This window comes from Argentina silus (assembly GCF_951799395.1).
Source record: "Argentina silus genome assembly, chromosome: 20".
NCBI lineage: Eukaryota > Metazoa > Chordata > Actinopteri > Argentiniformes > Argentinidae > Argentina > Argentina silus.
Window position 1 is genome coordinate 15,017,615 of NC_139674.1, and position 18,570 is coordinate 15,036,184.

At 47.0% G+C, this 18,570-nt stretch overlaps 3 protein-coding genes across 4 annotated transcripts in view; 1 reads left to right on the forward strand and 2 right to left on the reverse strand.

Moving 5' to 3' along the window:
- Positions 1 to 3,617, reverse strand: part of LOC310820525 (leukotriene A-4 hydrolase-like) — a 6,756-nt gene extending 3,139 nt beyond the window's left edge. Inside the window, exons 1-11 of the mRNA XM_083692195.1 lie at positions 3,423 to 3,617; positions 3,011 to 3,141; positions 2,626 to 2,746; positions 2,039 to 2,107; positions 1,793 to 1,897; positions 1,292 to 1,344; positions 1,073 to 1,145; positions 753 to 893; positions 593 to 616; positions 415 to 485; positions 192 to 303 (exon numbers count right to left, since the gene is read on the reverse strand). Of these exons, the coding sequence (XP_083548321.1) occupies positions 192 to 303; positions 415 to 485; positions 593 to 616; positions 753 to 893; positions 1,073 to 1,145; positions 1,292 to 1,344; positions 1,793 to 1,897; positions 2,039 to 2,107; positions 2,626 to 2,746; positions 3,011 to 3,141; positions 3,423 to 3,578 (1,056 nt within the window). The 5' untranslated portion in view covers positions 3,579 to 3,617. The remainder of the gene's footprint in view (positions 1 to 191; positions 304 to 414; positions 486 to 592; positions 617 to 752; positions 894 to 1,072; positions 1,146 to 1,291; positions 1,345 to 1,792; positions 1,898 to 2,038; positions 2,108 to 2,625; positions 2,747 to 3,010; positions 3,142 to 3,422) is intronic.
- A 971-nt stretch (positions 3,618 to 4,588) lies between these two features.
- On the forward strand, positions 4,589 to 11,944 carry dennd6b (DENN/MADD domain containing 6B). The gene is made up of 20 exons (XM_083692517.1): positions 4,589 to 4,842; positions 5,047 to 5,085; positions 5,235 to 5,277; positions 5,414 to 5,526; positions 6,309 to 6,389; positions 6,723 to 6,828; positions 7,329 to 7,408; positions 7,552 to 7,614; positions 7,746 to 7,801; positions 7,932 to 8,054; positions 8,165 to 8,260; positions 8,414 to 8,508; positions 8,873 to 8,938; positions 9,053 to 9,117; positions 9,275 to 9,364; positions 9,501 to 9,554; positions 9,699 to 9,808; positions 10,036 to 10,138; positions 10,424 to 10,498; positions 10,844 to 11,944. The coding sequence occupies exons 1-20, from the start codon at positions 4,690 to 4,692 to the stop codon at positions 10,964 to 10,966; spliced, it is 1,734 nt and encodes a 577-aa protein (XP_083548643.1). The 5' UTR covers positions 4,589 to 4,689; the 3' UTR covers positions 10,967 to 11,944.
- A 1,138-nt stretch (positions 11,945 to 13,082) lies between these two features.
- Positions 13,083 to 18,502, reverse strand: gcc1 (GRIP and coiled-coil domain containing 1). Of its 2 annotated transcripts, XR_014554819.1 has the most exons (5): positions 18,456 to 18,502; positions 16,669 to 17,849; positions 14,724 to 16,063; positions 13,731 to 14,505; positions 13,083 to 13,684 (listed from the first exon to the last, which is right to left on the reverse strand). XR_014554819.1 is itself a non-coding variant. In XM_083692169.1 (4 exons), exons 2-4 carry the CDS (start codon positions 17,785 to 17,787, stop codon positions 14,481 to 14,483), a joined length of 2,484 nt encoding a protein of 827 aa, XP_083548295.1. In that variant the 5' UTR covers positions 17,788 to 17,849; positions 18,456 to 18,502; the 3' UTR covers positions 13,083 to 14,480. The 2 variants fall into 2 exon arrangements, 1 of the variants encoding a protein (XP_083548295.1); XM_083692169.1 differs by having other exon boundaries at positions 13,083 to 14,505.
- Positions 18,503 to 18,570: the final 68 nt, after the last annotated feature.

Consider the following 18,570-nt stretch of genomic DNA (forward strand, 5'->3'; position numbering starts at 1 on the left):
GTGATGTGTTATTCTTGAGTATATACTCATATACCATATATATATAGGGTTAGGGTTAGCTAAAAAGTTCTGCTAAGCTAAAAATGGCATTTGGAACTGGAAATGATGTGTGTGTATGAGTGTGTGTGTGTGTGTGTGTGTGTGTGTGTGTGTGTGTGTGTGTGTGTGTGTGTGTGTGTGTGTTCACCCACCGACTCCTGCAGTTCCTTCCAGCCCCCCATGGCTTTAAACTGCCTGAACTGTTCATTCTCCATACTCCGGCCAATCATACGCTCCAGGTACACCGTGTGACCCTCGTTCAGCCTATCACATGACAGTCACACGATCACATGTTCAGGAACAAGGAAGGAATCACATTGTGAAATAACATGATGACTGAAGGGACGTTGAGGGGAGCTTTTGGGCGGGCCGTACCAGAAGTGCTCCCAGGTCTTGTTGGTCACCAGGTTACCGGTCCAGCTGTGAGAGATCTCATGGGCTATGACCTGGAGAGATGAGGAGGTCACAGGTAAATACACCAGTCACACACACACACACACACACACACACACACACACACACACACACACACACACACACACAGTGTACTTACATTCGACAAGGACCTGTCTCCAGCCTACAAGAAAATAACAACAAGGAACAATGTTACCGAAACACAACAATAGGGTGAGTTGGGGTGGGGTGTGTGTGTGTGTGTGTGTGTGTGGAAGGGGGGGGGCTAACAAGTGAGGTGGTGTATTCCTGGTTCTCACCAGCAGTGAGGGGGTGGTGTAGGTGAGGCAGGGGTTCTCCATGGCCCCGTAGGGGAAGGAGGGGGGCAGGACCAGGATGTCATACTGGCCCCACACATACGGCCCTGCAAGGTCCTCAGCTGTCTTCAACATGGTCTCTGTCTGAGAGGGTGACACACACACACACACACACACACACACGACACACACACACACACACACACACACACGACACATGACACACACATGACACACACACACACACACGACACACACACACACGTTAGAGATCTTATAATTCACTATCATTCTCCACGTGGATAATTGGCACGCAGACTCACCTCTGAGAACTCAAACGCTGCCTTATCAACATACTCCTTCTCCGACCACACCACAGTCCTGGGCCCAATCTCCCTGGTACACAACAACAACAACAACAACAAAACACTGGTTACTAACATTGCACTTAATCGAATAATCTATTAATTTAAGTGCAAGAAAGTGAGAATGGATAGATTAGGAGGAAGAGCGTGTGTGTGTGTGTGTGTGTGTATCTCTACCTGCTCTCCAGAACTCCCACCGCGATGGCGATGAGGTAAGAGGGCAAAGGCACCTGGGAGGGGTCAAAGGTCAGTTGAAGTCAAGGTGAGAGGTCGAACATAGAAGTCACACACACACACACACACACACTGGTTGTCTGAAGCGATGAGGGATAGAGGGATAGAGGGATAGAGGGATAGAGGGATAGAGAGATAGAGAGATAGAGGGATAGAGGGATAGAGGGATAGAGGGATAGAGAGATAGAGGGATAGTGAGATAGAGAGATAGAGGGATAGAGGGATAGAGAGATAGAGGGATAGAGAGATAGAGGGATAGAGGGATAGAGAGATAGAGAGATAGAGGGATAGAGAGATAGAGAGATAGAGAGATAGAGAGATAGAGGGATAGAGAGATAGAGAGATAGAGAGATAGAGAGATAGAGGGATAGAGAGATAGAGGGATAGAGAGATAGAGAGATAGAGAGATAGAGGGATAGAGAGATAGAGGGATAGAGGACTGACTGGTTGTCTGAAGCGGTAGATGACTCGGCTGCTGTCCTGGGGGTCAGGCTCCTGTCCATCACGTAGGGCACTCATCACAGCCACCAGCTCTTTGGGGACAGACACCTACACACACACACACACACAATCAGGGGAGGGAGGGAGGGAGGGAGGGAGAGAGAGTGTGTGTGTGTGTGTGTGTGTGTGTGTGTGTGTGTGTGTGTTATGGATGGAGTTATATGGATGCAGCAGGTGTGAGAGAGATACCTGGGCATAGTAGGTGTGCTTCACAGAAGGGCTGTCCTGACAGGGGACCATACTCCTGCAGTGGTGGGCCTGGGGGGGTTAGGGTTAGGGTTAGGGCGGGGGGGGGGGGGCACAAACAGTTGACAAATATCCTCACATCACTGGTTCAGTCTTCACCCCAAATCTCCACCTACAGCAGTCTACACATTGCATATCATTGGTCAGTATCTTTACAGAAAAATAAAAAGGAGAGAGAAATAATATCATATGGTACAGGTTATGACAATCAATGCCCATATCATTGCGTCCTTTTGAATCAATCAAAAACCGTGAAGTTGAAGTAAAGAGCTTCAAAAAGCAGAAGAGGTTCTGTGTAAGTGACCATAAACCTCAGCGCGTGCGAGGAGGTTGTGAAAGGGTTTTGTTTTGGTTAGTCTTGCCAATATTCCTTCTTGAAAATTAACACACAGTCTTGAAATATTCTTGCCACACCATGACAAACAGCCGTGCAAATATTCTAACCAAAAGAATGACACAATGTCTTGTCATATTCTTACCAGAAAAAACAAAGTTGTGTGTGTGTGTGTGTGTGTGTGTGTGTGTGTTACCTGGCACTGGCTGAAGAGGTAGGGGTGTGTCTTCCCAGCAGTCTGTTCAGGAGTGAGCCACTGCAGAGCTGATGCACTGGGAGCTGTCTCATAGATCACCTCCACAATCACATGCTGCCCCCTGGGAACACACACACACACACACACACACACACACACACACACACACACACACACACACACACACACACACACACACACACGTCTGTTTCTGGAAGACAAATCTTATTTTACCAGTAATAATCAGAAAATAGTCATTTCCAGTTTCAAATGCCATTTTTTAGCTATGAGAAACGTCCATCTCATGGTACATTCTAATGAAGGTGCTCTATTGCCCCCCCCCCACTACCCCAGGGATACTGTATAGCACTCTGTGAGGGGTTACCTGGAAAGGTCAAAGGGCAGGGTGATCTCAAGAGGGGTTCCCATGAAGCGGTGCTTTGGCCCCAGAGCAAACTTGGTCGCCTGCCCATTGGCTCTAACCTTGGAGATCTTCAGATCCTTGGTGTCAAGAGTCTGCGGGGAGGAGGGTGGAAGGAAACAGAGACGGGCAATAGTTTGGGTTACCGACTGTTACAACGAACCATTGCGAAGTCCAATGTGTCAATCAAACACAAGACTCACCACAACCACCAACTTCCCCTAAAACATGGGGGACACAACAAGCGAACCCTATTCCAGCACTGATGCATTTGGTGGTGATTCGGTGGCTATGCAAAGACATTTACTGTAACGTTTGCGAGGAAGAATGAATGAATTTAGCTTGCTAGTTAGTCAACCGAGAATCTTTACTGTACCAAAGATGAAAACTGGTCCTCCAGAACTTCGACTGTGAGCGCCACCTTCCCTTTGAGGACATGGCTGTCAAAATCCACATGGTAGGTGAGGTTCAGGTGCTTGGTAACGCACTTGGAGAAGGAGGAGAAGGAGCAGGGGTCTGAAACTGAAGCCATGATCGATCCAGGAGAAGGAAGAAGAGGGAGCGGTGTGGTGCTGACAGGAGCTCAGAGCGTCTGCTCTTTTCTATCTGTGTCACACATATAAGGCCAGCGGGTGGGGGCAGGGGGGCGGGGAGGAGACAGGCAGGGGAGACACTCCTCTCTTTATCTCACACAGACTCAGGCAGGCAGGCGTGATCACCAAGGCTTTGCATTGCTGTCACTACTTCCAACTTCAACCCTAGACTGACAAACAAACTTCATTTCATTAGTTTTAAAATGACCATAATAAATATACATATCAATCAATATATGCTGGGGGGGGGGGTTCTCCCTCTTATATGGACTTGCTAGAACAGTACCTATTGATCATAAAAGGGAATGCTTCCAGGACCTTGGAGAGCACCCCACAAAGACATACAGTAGGTGCTGTATGGCCCTGGAAATGCCATCAACATTTGCTAAGACATCGCTTTAGATTCAAACTCTGATATGCATTCTAGAAGTGCTCCCGAGTGGAGTGGTACCAGAGATGTATTGAAATCTTTGAAAAGTAGTTCTGTCCAGTCCAGTTTATAGAAATATAATAGGCATGTGTACAATGTACCAATATGTAAAAACTCAAAATTACTTTCTGTTGGGTAATTTGTGATAATTTCAGCAAAAATAAGAAACCGGCGAAACCTGAAGTCTTAATGTTGCTACATGGAGTTCAGAGAACGCTGATCTGCATTATAAACTACAACACAACGTCGCTGTGACAGCGTTCTGCGTGCATTGTGGGACTTGTAGTTTAGATTGGAGTTGAATGTGTCAATTTCCGCTAAAAACGAATGAACAAACAACTTTACCAGACTGAGTTTTAAAGAAATATTCTTCGTCCTAAATTGTCTTCCATACAGCGTACGCTTTTTTAAAAATGCTATTCTTCCAAAAATATAACAAAGCAGCATAATACTGTGGGTGATCGTGTGTCATTTCGAGAGATTCGGCGTAAAGGCAAGATTTCCTCCCTAGAGGGCGCTAGTAGGTTAGTTAAACATTGTCACCAGCTGGCACAGCAATACCGATTGACGTGACAGGCGCTGCAATTCGGGACAATGAGGAAATGGACCAGTGAGTCGTGATGGACCCATTTGACAGCTCCGAATCTCATCATGTTGAGTCGGAGAATGCGGTGGAGAGCCCGGATTCGCGTTTGCCGTGGGCCCGGTTCTCGTCGTGGCTGGAGTGTGTATGCGTCGTTACCTTCGACCTCGAACTCGGACAAGCCATAGAGGTGCGTTAGCTAGCATCCGATCAGCAGGTGTTGTTGATGCTTTGCTGAGTTATGGAAAAATACAGTGTGTTTCTGGCGTGGAACTTGTTGACAACGTTACACATACTTGCGGGCTAGCTATTGCACGTCATGTGTTTCATAATCTGGCCAGCGCATGTGTGGAAATATGTGACATCGATATTTCTTTGCCTGTGCTTTCTTTAGCTGGTGTACCCGCAGGACGTGAAACTCACTGAGAAGGAGGTAGGAATTGGGGCTCTGGTGTTTGCAATGAATATCTGTGTGCCTTTGGAAGGAATGAGAAAAGCCAGATAACCATTAGGCCTCCAATGTGTGTATGTATGATTCAGTATTGACTCTTAACACTGTCCATGCTTTGTTTTATCTACCAGAAAACCAGCATTTGCTACCTATCCTTCCCAGACTCCTACTCAGGTGAGTGAATGTTGTCGGATCTGTGACACAATCTTTCACACCATAAAATGCAACACCATCATCATCACCATCATCATCATCATCATCATCATCATCATCCTCCTTATCAGAGTGACATACCTGTGTGTTTTCCCAGGATGCCTTGGGGACACTCAGTTCAGCTTCAGGCTGCGTCAGTCTGTGGGCCGCAGCGGGTCCTGGTTCGGAGAGGAGGACGCTTACAACAGAGACGCACCTGTCACCCTACAGGTGAGGCCCCCACCACCTAACTACCTACCTCTCTACCTACCTGTCTGTGTGGCTCAACCTACCTCTCTACCTACCTGTCTGTGTGGCTCAACCTACCTCTCTACCTACCTGTCTGTGTGGCTCAACCTACCTCTCTACCTACCTGTCTGTGTGGCTCAACCTACCTCTCTACCTACCTGTCTGTGTGGCTCTACCTACCTGTCTGTGTGGCTCAACCTACCTCTCTACCTATCTGTCTGTGTGGCTCAACCTACCTCTCTACCTACCTGTCTGTGTGGCTCTACCTACCTGTCTGTGTGGCTCAACCTACCTCTCTACCTATCTGTCTGTGTGGCTCAACCTACCTCTCTACCTACCTGTCTGTGTGGCTCAACCTATCTGTCTGTGTGGCTCAACCTACCTGTCTGTCCCTCAACCTACCTGTCTGTCCCCTCAACCTACCTCTCTGTCCGCCAACAGCTGGTCCAGCAGGGACAGATCTGTTCTAGCTGAGGAGACATTAGGGTGGGACAGAGTTTGTTTGTTGTTCATGGAGTAGGCCTATCCATTGCGGTGGAGGCTGGTGGAGGTAGAGATCGGAGGACAGGCTCACTGTAATGTGTGGAACAGAACGAGGAATGGTATAAAACGCATGTGATACCATACCTCATTCCATTTCATGCCTTACAGTGAACGCGTCCTTCGATTTCTGCCACAATTTCAGATTGTGTGATCTTAGTAGAAAACTGTCACCACCACCACTACTACTAATATAACCCATGATTGTTCCCTGTTTGCTTCAGCGAGAGCTGGCTCATTTCTACGGCTACGTATACTTCAGACAAGTCAAGGACGTCTCTGTCAAAAGAGGATACTTTCAGAAGGTGAGAAACCCCGAGACACAATTCCTCATCATCCATGCTCACCATGTCACGCCGTCATGGGCACATGTTGTCACGTTGTTGGGAAGGAACACCACTAACGCTTTAAAAAACTAAAGTTGGAAACCATTTGTATTACTTTACAGAACCAACTGCATAGATCTTTAATAAGTCCTACTTGGACAGCAGCAGTTAAATAGGTTCATGTTGCAGATGTGTTCTCATGAGAGCCACAACGTATTCACATTCTGTCTCTCTCTCTTTCTCTGTCTGTCTCTCTGTCTGTCTGTCTGTCTCTCTCCTTCTTTCTACCTCCTTTTCTGTCCTTGTCTCTAGTCTATTGTTCTGGTGTCCAGACTACCCTATGTCCACCTCTTCCAGTCCCTCCTGCAGGTCATTGCTCCTGAGTACTTTGAGAAGTTGGAGCCTTGTCTTGAAGCGGGTAGGGAGACAGTCAGTGTCATATTGTCTTATTTCTCAGTCAAAATCTCTTTTACAAGTCAGCCCTGGCCAAGAAGGCAGCGGACACAAAAGATTACACGAACAGCAATTTGCTTGGTAAAAACAGTGCAAAGTGCATAGAAGACATTATTCTCTAACAAGCGTATTCACATACAGCGCTTGGTTAACTCACCAACTGCCAAAGAGTTCCGGAACACTCACCGCCTAGAGTGTTCCAAGTGTTTCATGTGGTGTCTACCTAGCAACAGTGCTTTGATTGGCTACAAAATGAAGCATCTTAATTTATGCATTTTTGGTGAATAAAGTCACCCGTGGCACTCTAGAATGTTGAGAATTTGGGCGACTTTATTCACCCTCGGCGCTGAGTGAGTTAAAAACCCGAAAACAACTGTTTGCTGAAGGTCTGCACAGGCTAAATCTCTCCCGGGGTTCTAGAACAATCCTGCTCTAACCCTCTCTTTCTCTCCAAACCCCCTGCAGTGTGCAATGAGATCGACCAATGGCCTTCTCCGGTGCCAGGACTGACACTCAACTTGCCTTTTATGGGCGTGGTCATGCAGGTAAGGAGCATGAACACCCTGGGAGGCTTGAGGAATACTGTACAGCAGGGTGAAGCTGTGGACCTCCTGACCAAGGCCTCGAGTGTAAATGTGACCCATAATTGAACTAGACTCTGAAGTGAAATCTAAACCCATTTCCTCAGGTCAGGATACCCTCGAAGAACGACAAACCAGGGGGAAGCCCAGTGAAACAAGCACAGAGGGAGGTTAGTGCAGTTTGAACGAGTTTCCCTTTCTTCTGTGTTCTTTTAAAGTCCATACAAGTCTTGTTTCTATACTAAGTTGATATTGGTTAATACTCATCACCTAAAGGAATGTCTCTTCCTCTTGTTTCCAGAATCTTCTTCCGGCCCCTATGATGCTGCCCACTATCCACGAGCTCGACCTGTTCAAGTAAAACAATGATCTTCTATGCTGCTTCACTGTCATTGGAGGATATGCGATCAGTAAAAGTACAAAAAAAAGCATCTTTATGATGCATTTTCCATCTTCTGAAATGACCTTTGACCTGTGACCTGTCCAGGTGTTTCCAGTCCGTCCTAATCCACCTGCAGATGCTCTGGGAGCTCATGCTGCTGGGGGAGCCCGTGGTCGTCATGGCGCCCTCTCCAACCATCTCCTCGGAAACCGTGCTGGCCCTCGTGAGGTAAACAGACGATTTTTTCCCTCCGAAAATGCGGCTTAGCGTTTAGCTTCAAAACGCTGACTTCTAACTTACGACGTGTAAAAACACGTCTTCTCTTTCTCCTCCCTCAGCTCGATCGCCCCGCTGAGGTATTGCTGTGACTACCGGCCCTACTTCACCATTCACGACACAGAGTTTAAGGAGTATACCACCAGGACACAGGCACCGTGAGTTGGGTTCACTCTCTAAATAATACTCACTCCATCCCACCTCGGAGAAGCCATCTGAACTCAGCTCTTTCTCTTTTCCCCCCCCCATCCCTCCATCTCCTCCTCCTCTTCCTCCTCCTCCTCTTCTTCTTCTTCTGTGTTCTTCTTTAGTCCTAATGTGATCCTCGGTGTCACCAATCCCTTCTTTATAAAGACCTTCCAGTGCTGGCCTCACATCGTGCGTCTCGGAGAGCTCAAGATGTCTGGTGAGAGATTTCTACTTTCCACCTTGCCCCGTTCTGCTTCCTGTACCTTCCCGTTACCTGTGTGGCTTTCTGTGCTGAGTCTGTTCGCTGCTACTTCCTATGTAGTTACTTCCTGTACAACAGGGGACAAACACGTGTGTTTGATACCATTCCTTGTTCCATTCCATGCATTACAATGAGCCCGTCCTCCGATTTCTACCTTCACTAGCCTCCCCTGCTTTAGAGAATGAGACCAGGTTAGAAAAAACAGCAGTTATCTTAATGTCCATCCAAGATAAGGTTTGTCTGAGCCTCTACAAAACACAAATACTAGGATGACGACTTAAATGCTGTTTGACCCCATTCCTACCTGCTGTCCTCTCAGGTGATCTGCCTAAGCAGGTGAAGGTGAAGAAACTGGCCAAGCTGAAAACACTAGACACTAAACCAGGTAAAACACAGACATGCCAATGGATGTTCGTTTGTGAATATTTCCATATGCCACATCCTTAGAGTTTCTTTAAAAGCACTGCTGAGTTTTTTTGTCTACCCTCCCCACCCTTAGGTATCTACACAGCATATAAAACGTTTCTCCATAAAGACAAGTCCCTCATCAAAAGACTCTTGAAGGTAAGAGGACAGACTAGCACTCCACAGTGAGCTAGCAACAGTCAGTTCCTTTCCTCTTTCCTGGCTGTTTTTCCTTCCTCCCATCCTCACTATACATCTCCCCACTTTCACTCTTTTAACCCCCCTTCTCTCTCTCTTTCTCTCTCTCTCTCTGTAGGGTATCCAGAGGAAGAGGCCATCGGAGGTGCAGAGCGCCATCTTGAGGAGACATCTGTTAGAACTCACTCAGAGCTTCATCATTCCGCTGGTGAGGGGACTCGTCCTAACTTCCCATCCTCACACACACCCCTCCATCCCCACACCCCTCCTCACATACACCGCAGTTCGTCCTGCTGCATGCTGTGTGTCTCACCAGTGGTGTCCTGTCTCTCTCCCCCCCTCAGGAGCGATACCTGGCTAGCCTGATGCCCCTGCAGAGGTCTGTGACGCCCTGGAAGGTGGGGGATGTTGTTGTCATTAAGCCATTAAACACACTTAAACCCACTCAGACTAATGAGACCCCACCCCAGATTTACTCCTTAGTATTCCTCATAATATGTGAACGTGTAAAAATGTTTAGTGTGTGTGTGTGTTCTCTCCAGACCCCTCCTCAGATCCGACCCTTCAGTCAGGATGAGTTTGTGGGGACTCTGGAGCATGCAGGACCCCAGCTCACCTCCGTGCTCAAAGGGGATTGGATGGGGCTGTACAGGTGAGTGACCTGACCTGTCCTCCTGCCAGTTCACCTGTATGATTACGTCTGTGCTCAGAGCAGACCGACATTCTCTGGATAGGACCCGTACACACCACACCCCTGTCCTGTCACTGCTTTAGTGAACACCATTTAGCAATAGCCCCGGAAATGATTTTCAGGAATGAAGTTGCTAATATATTGTTAAGTACAAATTATACGTCGTACCTCAATTCATGGCCTCGTAGGAGATTCTTCCGGTCCCCCAACTTTGACGGCTGGTATCGTCTGCGACACAGGGAGATGACGCAGAAACTGGAATGTCTCCACCTGGAGGCCATCTGTGATGCTGTGAGTTGATCCCCATGGTTACTCAGATAGCTGCCCTCCTTTCAGTAGAGGACTCCCTTGTTGTTTTATGCATAATTGTTAATTATGCATAAAATGAACATAATTATGCATAAAATGATTATAATTGGTGCATTTTATGCATAATTATGTTCATTTCATGCATAATTATGTTCATTGCTTTTACCGTGTTTACCTTAAGCGTTTTGTAACTTTGTTTTAAAAAATGTTATACAAATACAATTTATTATTTATTATGATGATGATGATGATGGGTTCCTCACCTAGGACCTGCTGGGCTGGACCAAGGACAAGTCCGAGGTGGAGATTGTAGACCTCATCCTGAAACTGAGAGAGAAGCTGGTCAGTAAATTCACCGTAAACTCTTCCTGCTTAATATTGTAAATTCTATTAAACACACTGAAATAACGCCCCATTTCATTTAACTGCTCTGTTTATGAAGATAATGCCCAATACAGTCAAATTAGCTGCAGTGACTGTGACCTCTTTGTTATTTAGATTGGATATCATTATCCTCTTCTCTGATCCAGAATCTAATGTTTTATAGATTACTACATTAAACTGGTTTCAGTGTTTTTACTGACTGTCTGGTGTACAGTTGATGCATTGTCTTACGACAGATGGTTATCGTGCTAACTAAGAGAAAGCTGTTGATGCTAACTCAGTCAGTCTCTCTGCCCCGTCCAGGTGAGGGTCCGCAGGCAGCAGCTCCCGGTGAAGGAAGGGGTGTTGGAGAAACTGGAGGGATACATCCAGACCATCATCAGCTCTCTCCCAGAGGACCTGCAGACTGTACTACACAGACACTGACGCGCGCGCACACACACACTGAAACAAACACTGATCAGCATTTACCTTTTTATTTTATTTTTATTTATTTTTATAATTATTATTATTATTTTTTAAATTGCCATCACCAAACCAAACCACTACCCCTTAGAATTAAGATATTGAGGATGTATAGTGTGAACACGGATGAAAGTTGGCCATCAGTGACCAGCCATCGCTTCTCGTCCTCCTCCGTCGCCTGTGCAGGACTGGTCCTGCCTGTTAGCGGTTAGCGGTTAGCAGCGTAGAGGTGTACGTTAGGCCCGAGTCGTATTCTACATGATCAATACATCAGGCCACGTTAGGCCCGAGTCGTATTCTACATGATCAATACATCAGGCCAAGGGGGATGGAGGGGAGTTAAAATGTATATGAGAATAGGACTTCACTGAGTTTACTGACGATAAACCCGAGGAGACGTGATGTTTGAGAATAGCCTTGCTACTTCGATCAAACTCATTAACTTCTGTGAGGGCGTCGTTGCTTTTATACAACGGTCACAACAAATCAGAAAATTGTGACAAGAAAACAGTGCTTTAAGTATTTATTTTGTGATAGATTATGGTGGTTTCTGCCTTGCGCTGAGAAATATAGTTATCAAAAACTACAAATGTCATCAGGGGAACGTGATACTGATGGATCGATGATTCATTTACTTAAACAAATGTATTTGTTGTAAGTCGCTTTGGATAAAGGCGTCTGCTAAATGCCATAAATGTAAATGATACACAAATGTACCGCGGCATAGGGACATAATAGGCTATTTAACTGTGACTTTATCGTTATTAAATCACGGCTTCGAACTTCCCTCGGCCAATTCCAATGCTTGTTTTCATCAACCTGATGTATAACATGTATTGATTTGACCCATCCTCTGATGAATCAATGATTTGTAGTTTGGCAATATTTAAAAAGAAATGTGTTGAAATACAATTTGCTAATGCAGCTATATATATATATATATATATATATATATATATATATATATATATATATATATATATATATATTTCATTCCTCGAAGTGAATAAGGGACTTTAGCTTTCCCTCCTGGTCAAATACTGTACCTGGCTTATTGTTAAAAACTACACTTACCAGAGGACATCTGTGCTCTCACACCTCTATTATACTCAATACTACTGAGTGTTGGCCAATAGGACTTTTACGCTTCTGATTTTGTTCTCCTTTTCTACCTTCCATGTTTATTAAATGGATGTTGTTCTGTTGAGAAGTTGAAAACTCTTCAGTATGTCATTGAGTGCAGCTAAATATGAGGATGAAGAGGTTTTATTCAAATCTGCTAGTGTATACAACAAGCTAGGTAAAGCAGCCTTTTTACAAGGAATAGGATGAATGTCTATTGTAAAAAAAAAACTAAATGTATGTTGTTGCGTTGGTCTAGAATAACAGGGATGAATCACATTGATGGGGCTTGCATCAATCTCAGAGGATTTTCTATAGACCAAGCACAATTATATCACATTCCACATTACCTCTGCTTTCTGTCCAGCCACGCAAACACCTAGTTCCAGTAGTTGGTAGAACCAGGCTTCCTGTTCCCGTCTCAGTGGTCCGTTAGCATTGCGCCCTGATAGAATGTAATGAATGAGAACTATTTTGAGGCTGTGTGTCTGTGTTTTGAACGCGGATGACGGTGCAGTACTCAGGCAAAGCCACACCACCTCAACGCTTCCTCGAAGATATTCATTCGTCACCTAACATCTTTGCTAAACAATAGCCATTGTTACACTTCAGGCTACCAGTGAATGTAAAACACACTTCACCAGAGTTCTTGCCTTGTACACTGCAGTCCATGTTGTCTGTGTCCCGCGGACTCTGTCAGATGTATCCATTTATTTTTGTTTTTATTTATTTTGGGTTGTGGTTGAAGAGGCATTGCATTTGCAATTTGTAAGTTTTGAAATCATCAATGATCTCCTAATATTGCTAAAATATTATTTATGATTCCTTTTTTTTATTCTAAAAATGGCATCGTTGACATCAAATGTTGTGAAATGTGTTCCCAATAAAAATTTGGAAACATGACTGTTTCAAAGAGAGGGACCCTTCATCTGATTCATCACACACTTCAAGAGACTCAATGAGAAAAATAGTTTTATTTCCATGTTAAACCGAGGAAGTCAAAAATATACATATCTCCAATAAGTATTAACCACACAATTAAAGATTCTACTAGAAAAGACCGCATGAGAGGAGTTACCCACAGTGTGGTTTGAAGTCCTTAGATTATCATACAAGTATGTACAGAACATTTCAGAGAGAAAGAAAGCCGCAGATGCTCAATATTGATAAGATCCAATAGACACAGTCCAATAGTGTTTTCAATGCATGCAGAGAAGGTATAGTTCAAATATAGAAGCAGAGATCACTAATTAACAAAGGCAATGAGAGTTCACTGTTTAGGCAAGAAGTTACATTAACAACCCATCAGATTTGACAGATACTATTCTTCCTCTTCAGAGCCCAGTATTTCATACTATAATATTTTATATTATTTACTAAATCTGGGTCAGAATTATTCTTTTTTGTTACCCATCTAGGGGGAAATCAGATCTTGATCCTGGATAGTAAAAATCCAGATTAAAAGTGTTGAAATACTGGGCCCTGTGGCTCACATGCTCCTCCTGTGAGAGACACATGACAGTTGACATACACTCGCCGAGAATTTATTAGGAACACCTGTACACCTTCTCATGGTGGAGGTGGTGTACTTTATTAGGAACACCTGTACACCTTCTCATGGTGGAGGTGGTGTACTTTATTAGGAACACCTGTACACCTTCTCATGGTGGAGGTGGTGTAATGATGTAGGGAATGTTTTCTGGGCACACTTTGGGCCTGTTAATACCAATCAATCATCGCTTGAATGCCACAGCCTATTTGAGTATTGTTGCTGACCATGTGCATCCCTTCATGGCCACAATTTACCCATCTTCTAAAAGCTACTTCAAGCATGATAATGCACCATGTCACAGAGCAAAAGTCATCTCAAACTGGTTTCATGAACATGACAAAGAGTTCAGTGTTCTTCCAGTGGCCTAGCCAGTCACCGGATCTGAATCCAATAGAACACCTTTGGTAGAACGGGACATTCACAGCTTGAAATGCTATCATGTCATCATGGACCAGAACCTCAAAGGAATGTTTCCAACATCTTGATTCTCTGGGAATCAATGGCACAAAGAATTGAGGCTGTTTTGAGAGCAAAGGGAGGCCCTACCCAGTATTAGTATAGTATTCCTAACAAAGTGCTCACACTCACATCATTAAAGACTGAGTTTAGTTACTTTGTTTACAGCTGAGGTTCAAAGGTCGTTTCCCTGTGTAACAGCTTTTTTGTGAGGTGATATTAAACTCTTACACAGTGGAAATGCATACAGGCAGTTGAGAGCACCACTTTATCATCTAAACCCCTTCCCTTAGCACAGGACCAGAACAACCAAAACTTAACTTAACGGCAACTGATGTTTGTAACTCAAAACGACTGTAACTCTGATGCCCTGTGAAGTAAAAGGAAAAATACATTAGTGTCTATGCACAAAGGTTAGTTGCTATTTCACTTAACTGTAATGCCCCAAATACCACAGCAAAAATAAATAGACTTTATTGAAGCAAACAGGGAACAACAAACTTGTCGACTGTCTGAGGAATGTTTCTAATGAGCTTCCCTGTTTGCTGGGGAGGTTCAGGACTCAGTCGTCTTCTTCTTCAACATTACCTCATCCCAGCCGTCCACCACGTCTGCACCTGATGCTTCACCACAGCCTGCTTCTCCTGGGGGCTGAAGTGCAGGATGGTCAGTATGGCCATGAGGGTCTGCTGACGCCCCCTGGTGTCCTGGAGGGTGAGGAACTTGTAGATGACGTTTTTGAGGTATTCCAGGTTGGCCCCCTCTCTTCCCTCGTCCCTCTGCCGTTTGTCCACCTGGTCCTGCAGCCCCGCCAGTTCCTCGTCATACCGCTCCCCATTGGCGATCAGCTTCCCCTGCATCTGGTGCAGGTCCTCCTCCAGGCGGTGTTTCTGCCGGCGCAGGGAGCTGATCTCCACCTCCTTGCGGGCCAGCTGTTCGGCGTACAGCAGGAGGGTGGGCTCGTTGGGTCCCGCCAACCTCAGAGCTTGCGCGATGACGTCACCCTCCTCCAACGCGGGGTCGTCCGCGTCATTGCCGCCGCCACCACCATCCACGGCGTTCGCCCCCTCGTCGCTGCCACAGCGCCCCCGGTGGCCGCCGAGGGCGTAGCCGAACGTGGTGGTGGAGCGCAGCCTCTCCAGCTCCTGGTCCTTCTCCGTCAGGAGGGCCATAGTGCGGTCCCTCTGCCGGTGCAGTTCCCCCTCCAGCCTGAGGAGGCTCTCTCTGTGCTGGGCCTCAGTCCTCTCCAGTTCCTGCTTGTGGCCCTGGTGCAGCCCCACCAGGCCCTGTTGATGCTCCTCCAGCTCTTGCCGGTGCTTGGCCTCTGCTTCGTCTCCGTGGATGCGCAGGTTGATGTACTTCTCCTTCAGCTCGGCCAGCTGGTCGCGGGCCTCCTCCAGCTCCTTGGCCTGGCTGCCGTCCTTGGCGTTCTTGTTCTTCAGGACCACCTGCGCCCGCAACTTGTAGCGCTCAAACTCGTCCTTCAGCTGACGCAGCTCCTGCTGGTAGTAGATTCCAGAGGCCTTCTCCCCGTCCAAGGACTCACTGCCCATCCCTGTCCCCCCCATCTCAGCCAGCTTCTCGATCTCGGGGGTGTGCTCCGGGCTCCTCTGGGTGGCCAGCGCCGCCATCAGCAGCCTCTTGGCCCTCTCCAGCCGCTCCCTCAGCAGGTTGACGTCCAGGTTGGCCTCGTCCATGTTGAGGTCAGAGGGGCCCCTGGCGGAGGCGGCGATGGCCAGGGTCTTGTTCTCCATGTCCAGCTGAAGGATGCGCTCCCTCAGCCTCTGGGCGTTCTGCTGGTCCCTCTGCTTGGCCCTCTCGCAGGCCCCCAGCAGCTCAGAGAGCTCCGACACGCGCTCCTCCAGGCTGGCCACGCGACCCTCCTCCAGCTGGGCCTGGTCGTGCAGGCGCTCCGTCGCCTGAGACGCCTGCAGGGGACAAGGATATGAGGATCCATGAGACTTACACACAGACAACAGACACACAGACAACAGACACACAGCAATGTATGCATGGTTTATATACATGCCATTTAGCTGACACTTTTATCCAAAGCGACTTACGTTGCTGTGAGAGCATACATTTCAGTATATATGGTCCCAGCAGGAATCAAACCCACAACCTAAGCGTTGTTAGCGCCATGCTCTACCAACTGAGCCACAGAGGACCACAGAGGTTTAATTTCTTCTTGTATGAAATACATTTGAGGCGTGGCAGCCCCCCCCTCCTGGTTTACTTGATCAGTGCTGGAAATCAAGTGTAGAAACAGCAGGATAATGAAGAATTATTTTATGGGGTGCTTAGTGGCGTAGCACACTAATGCGCTTACCACGTAATTGCAAGGTTCCTGGTTTGATTCCGACCCCCGACCTATCTTGCATGTCATCCCTCCTCCTCTCTCTCCCATCCTTCCTGTCAATCTCTACTGTCTCTATCCCAATAAAGCAGAAATGCCCTAAAAACATATTTATAAAAAAATAAAAATAAAAAAAATGATTTTTTTATCATCATCATCATCACCACCATACCGTACCTTTCTGATCTCGTGCTGTATCTGCTGATGAAAGTGGCTCTTGAGCTCCATCATCTCCTGCTGGAGCTCCTCCAGCCGAGGATCCGGCTTGCTTTTCTCTGCCTCCGCAGCCTGCAGGCTCCTCCTCATCTCTTCCCGCTGTTGGGTCACCTCCTTCAGCCTTGCCTCATAATCTAGCCCCCGGTCTGCGGCCTGTGTGGTCTCCAGTATGAGCTCCCGGGCGTCCTCCAGCCTGAGCTCGGCATCCTGCCTCAGGCCTCTCTCTTCCTGGAGGAGCTTCTGGAGCTCGCGGAGCATGTGGACATGGTCTCCCTGCTCCTGCTCCCTCTCATGCTGCTGGGTTATGACCCGGGCCTTGCTCTCCACCAGCTGATCCTGGAGGGCCTGCATGTCTGCCTCGTGCTGCCTCCTGAACTCCTCCAGCTTCCCCTGGAGCTCCTCAAACTCCTGCTTCATTTTACGTTTATCAGCCTGGAAGGAGGCCTCCATCCTGGACTTTTCCTGTGTAACTGTGGCCAGGGAGCTGGTCAGGGTGGTCAGCTGAGTCTTCAGCTGGAGGACCCGCCGGTCGGCGTCCACAGTGGAGGTGGGTAGAGGTGTTGCCTGCTGCTGCTCAGACCCCCCGCTACTGCTTGAGCTGATACCACTCTCTGACCCACTGGCCTCCTCAGACCTCTGGGCCAGAGAGGGGCCCCCAGGGCCAGACGCCCCCACCTCTCCGGGGCCGCCCTGCTCCTCCTCGGCCTGGTCGCCCTTGGTACTCCCACTGGTCATGCTGGTAGCTGTGTCCGCAGATGCTGCAGTGTCCAGACTGTCCTCACTGTGCAGGGAAGAGTGGTCATCCGGGAGGTCAGAGGTCGCATGGTGCCCGGGCGGGACAGCGCCCCCGCTGAGGGAGCAGTCATCGCTGCGTTGGCTGAGGTCAACCTCTTGAGACACGGTCAGCACCTTCAGACTGGCCTCCAGAGCCTCCTTCTCCTTCAGCAAGCTCTTGTACGCCCTAACCACATCCTTAAAGCGCGTCTGGTACTGGACCAGCTGCTTCTTCTGGGATTCTATGGTGTCCACAAGGTCTTTCTTGCTGGGGCCACCCCCAAAGCTCATCCCAAACTTATCCATGGCTTATTTCAGCTGCTTGACATTCAGCTTGGATCCATGCTCAGTGACTCAATCAAAAAATTCTGCAAAAGAGCAATTACCGGAACAATAATCAGTAATGCCATCAGGTATGGATTAATGAGAGGTACACGTTGTCTAGATACATTACACCACATCACAAAGCCACAATTCCACACTAATGTTTCAGTGCGTTGGGGAAGCTGAATAGATGGGTCAATTATTTACTGGTTACCTGAGACATATGCAGAATACTCATCATCGCCACGACTAAACAACACTGGTTAAATCACGTGATAGGCTAGTTATCTATTCAAGCAAGAATATATTGCACTAAAGTTAGACTTCTACAGTTTGCAGACAAGCAACAAACTAGCTGATGTTCCGAATCATTGGAGAGGCAAATTAGCTGCGAGGAATGGCAGAGATTTAATACTAGCAAGACTTCGAAAGAAAACTAAGCAAGCTAGCTAGCTAGCTAGCTATGCTATCATATCCTTCTTAGCTGGACAATAACACATCTGCGAGATGGTCTACTGCTGTAGGCCTGACCTTTCTCTCTCTGTCACTCACTTTACTATTTTCTAACAAAAAGTCAGATACGTTGAATTCATAAAGAACTACAAACTAAAATAGTCACAATATGCATAATAACTAAATGGTTTACTCACCGGTTACGTGTCATCGACGGCTTTACAGGCAACTTCCCCAGTCGGACTCCATGTTCAGAATGATATGTGTAAATAAAGTTAGAAAATGTTTCACAAACAGTCTCTAAAAGCGGCC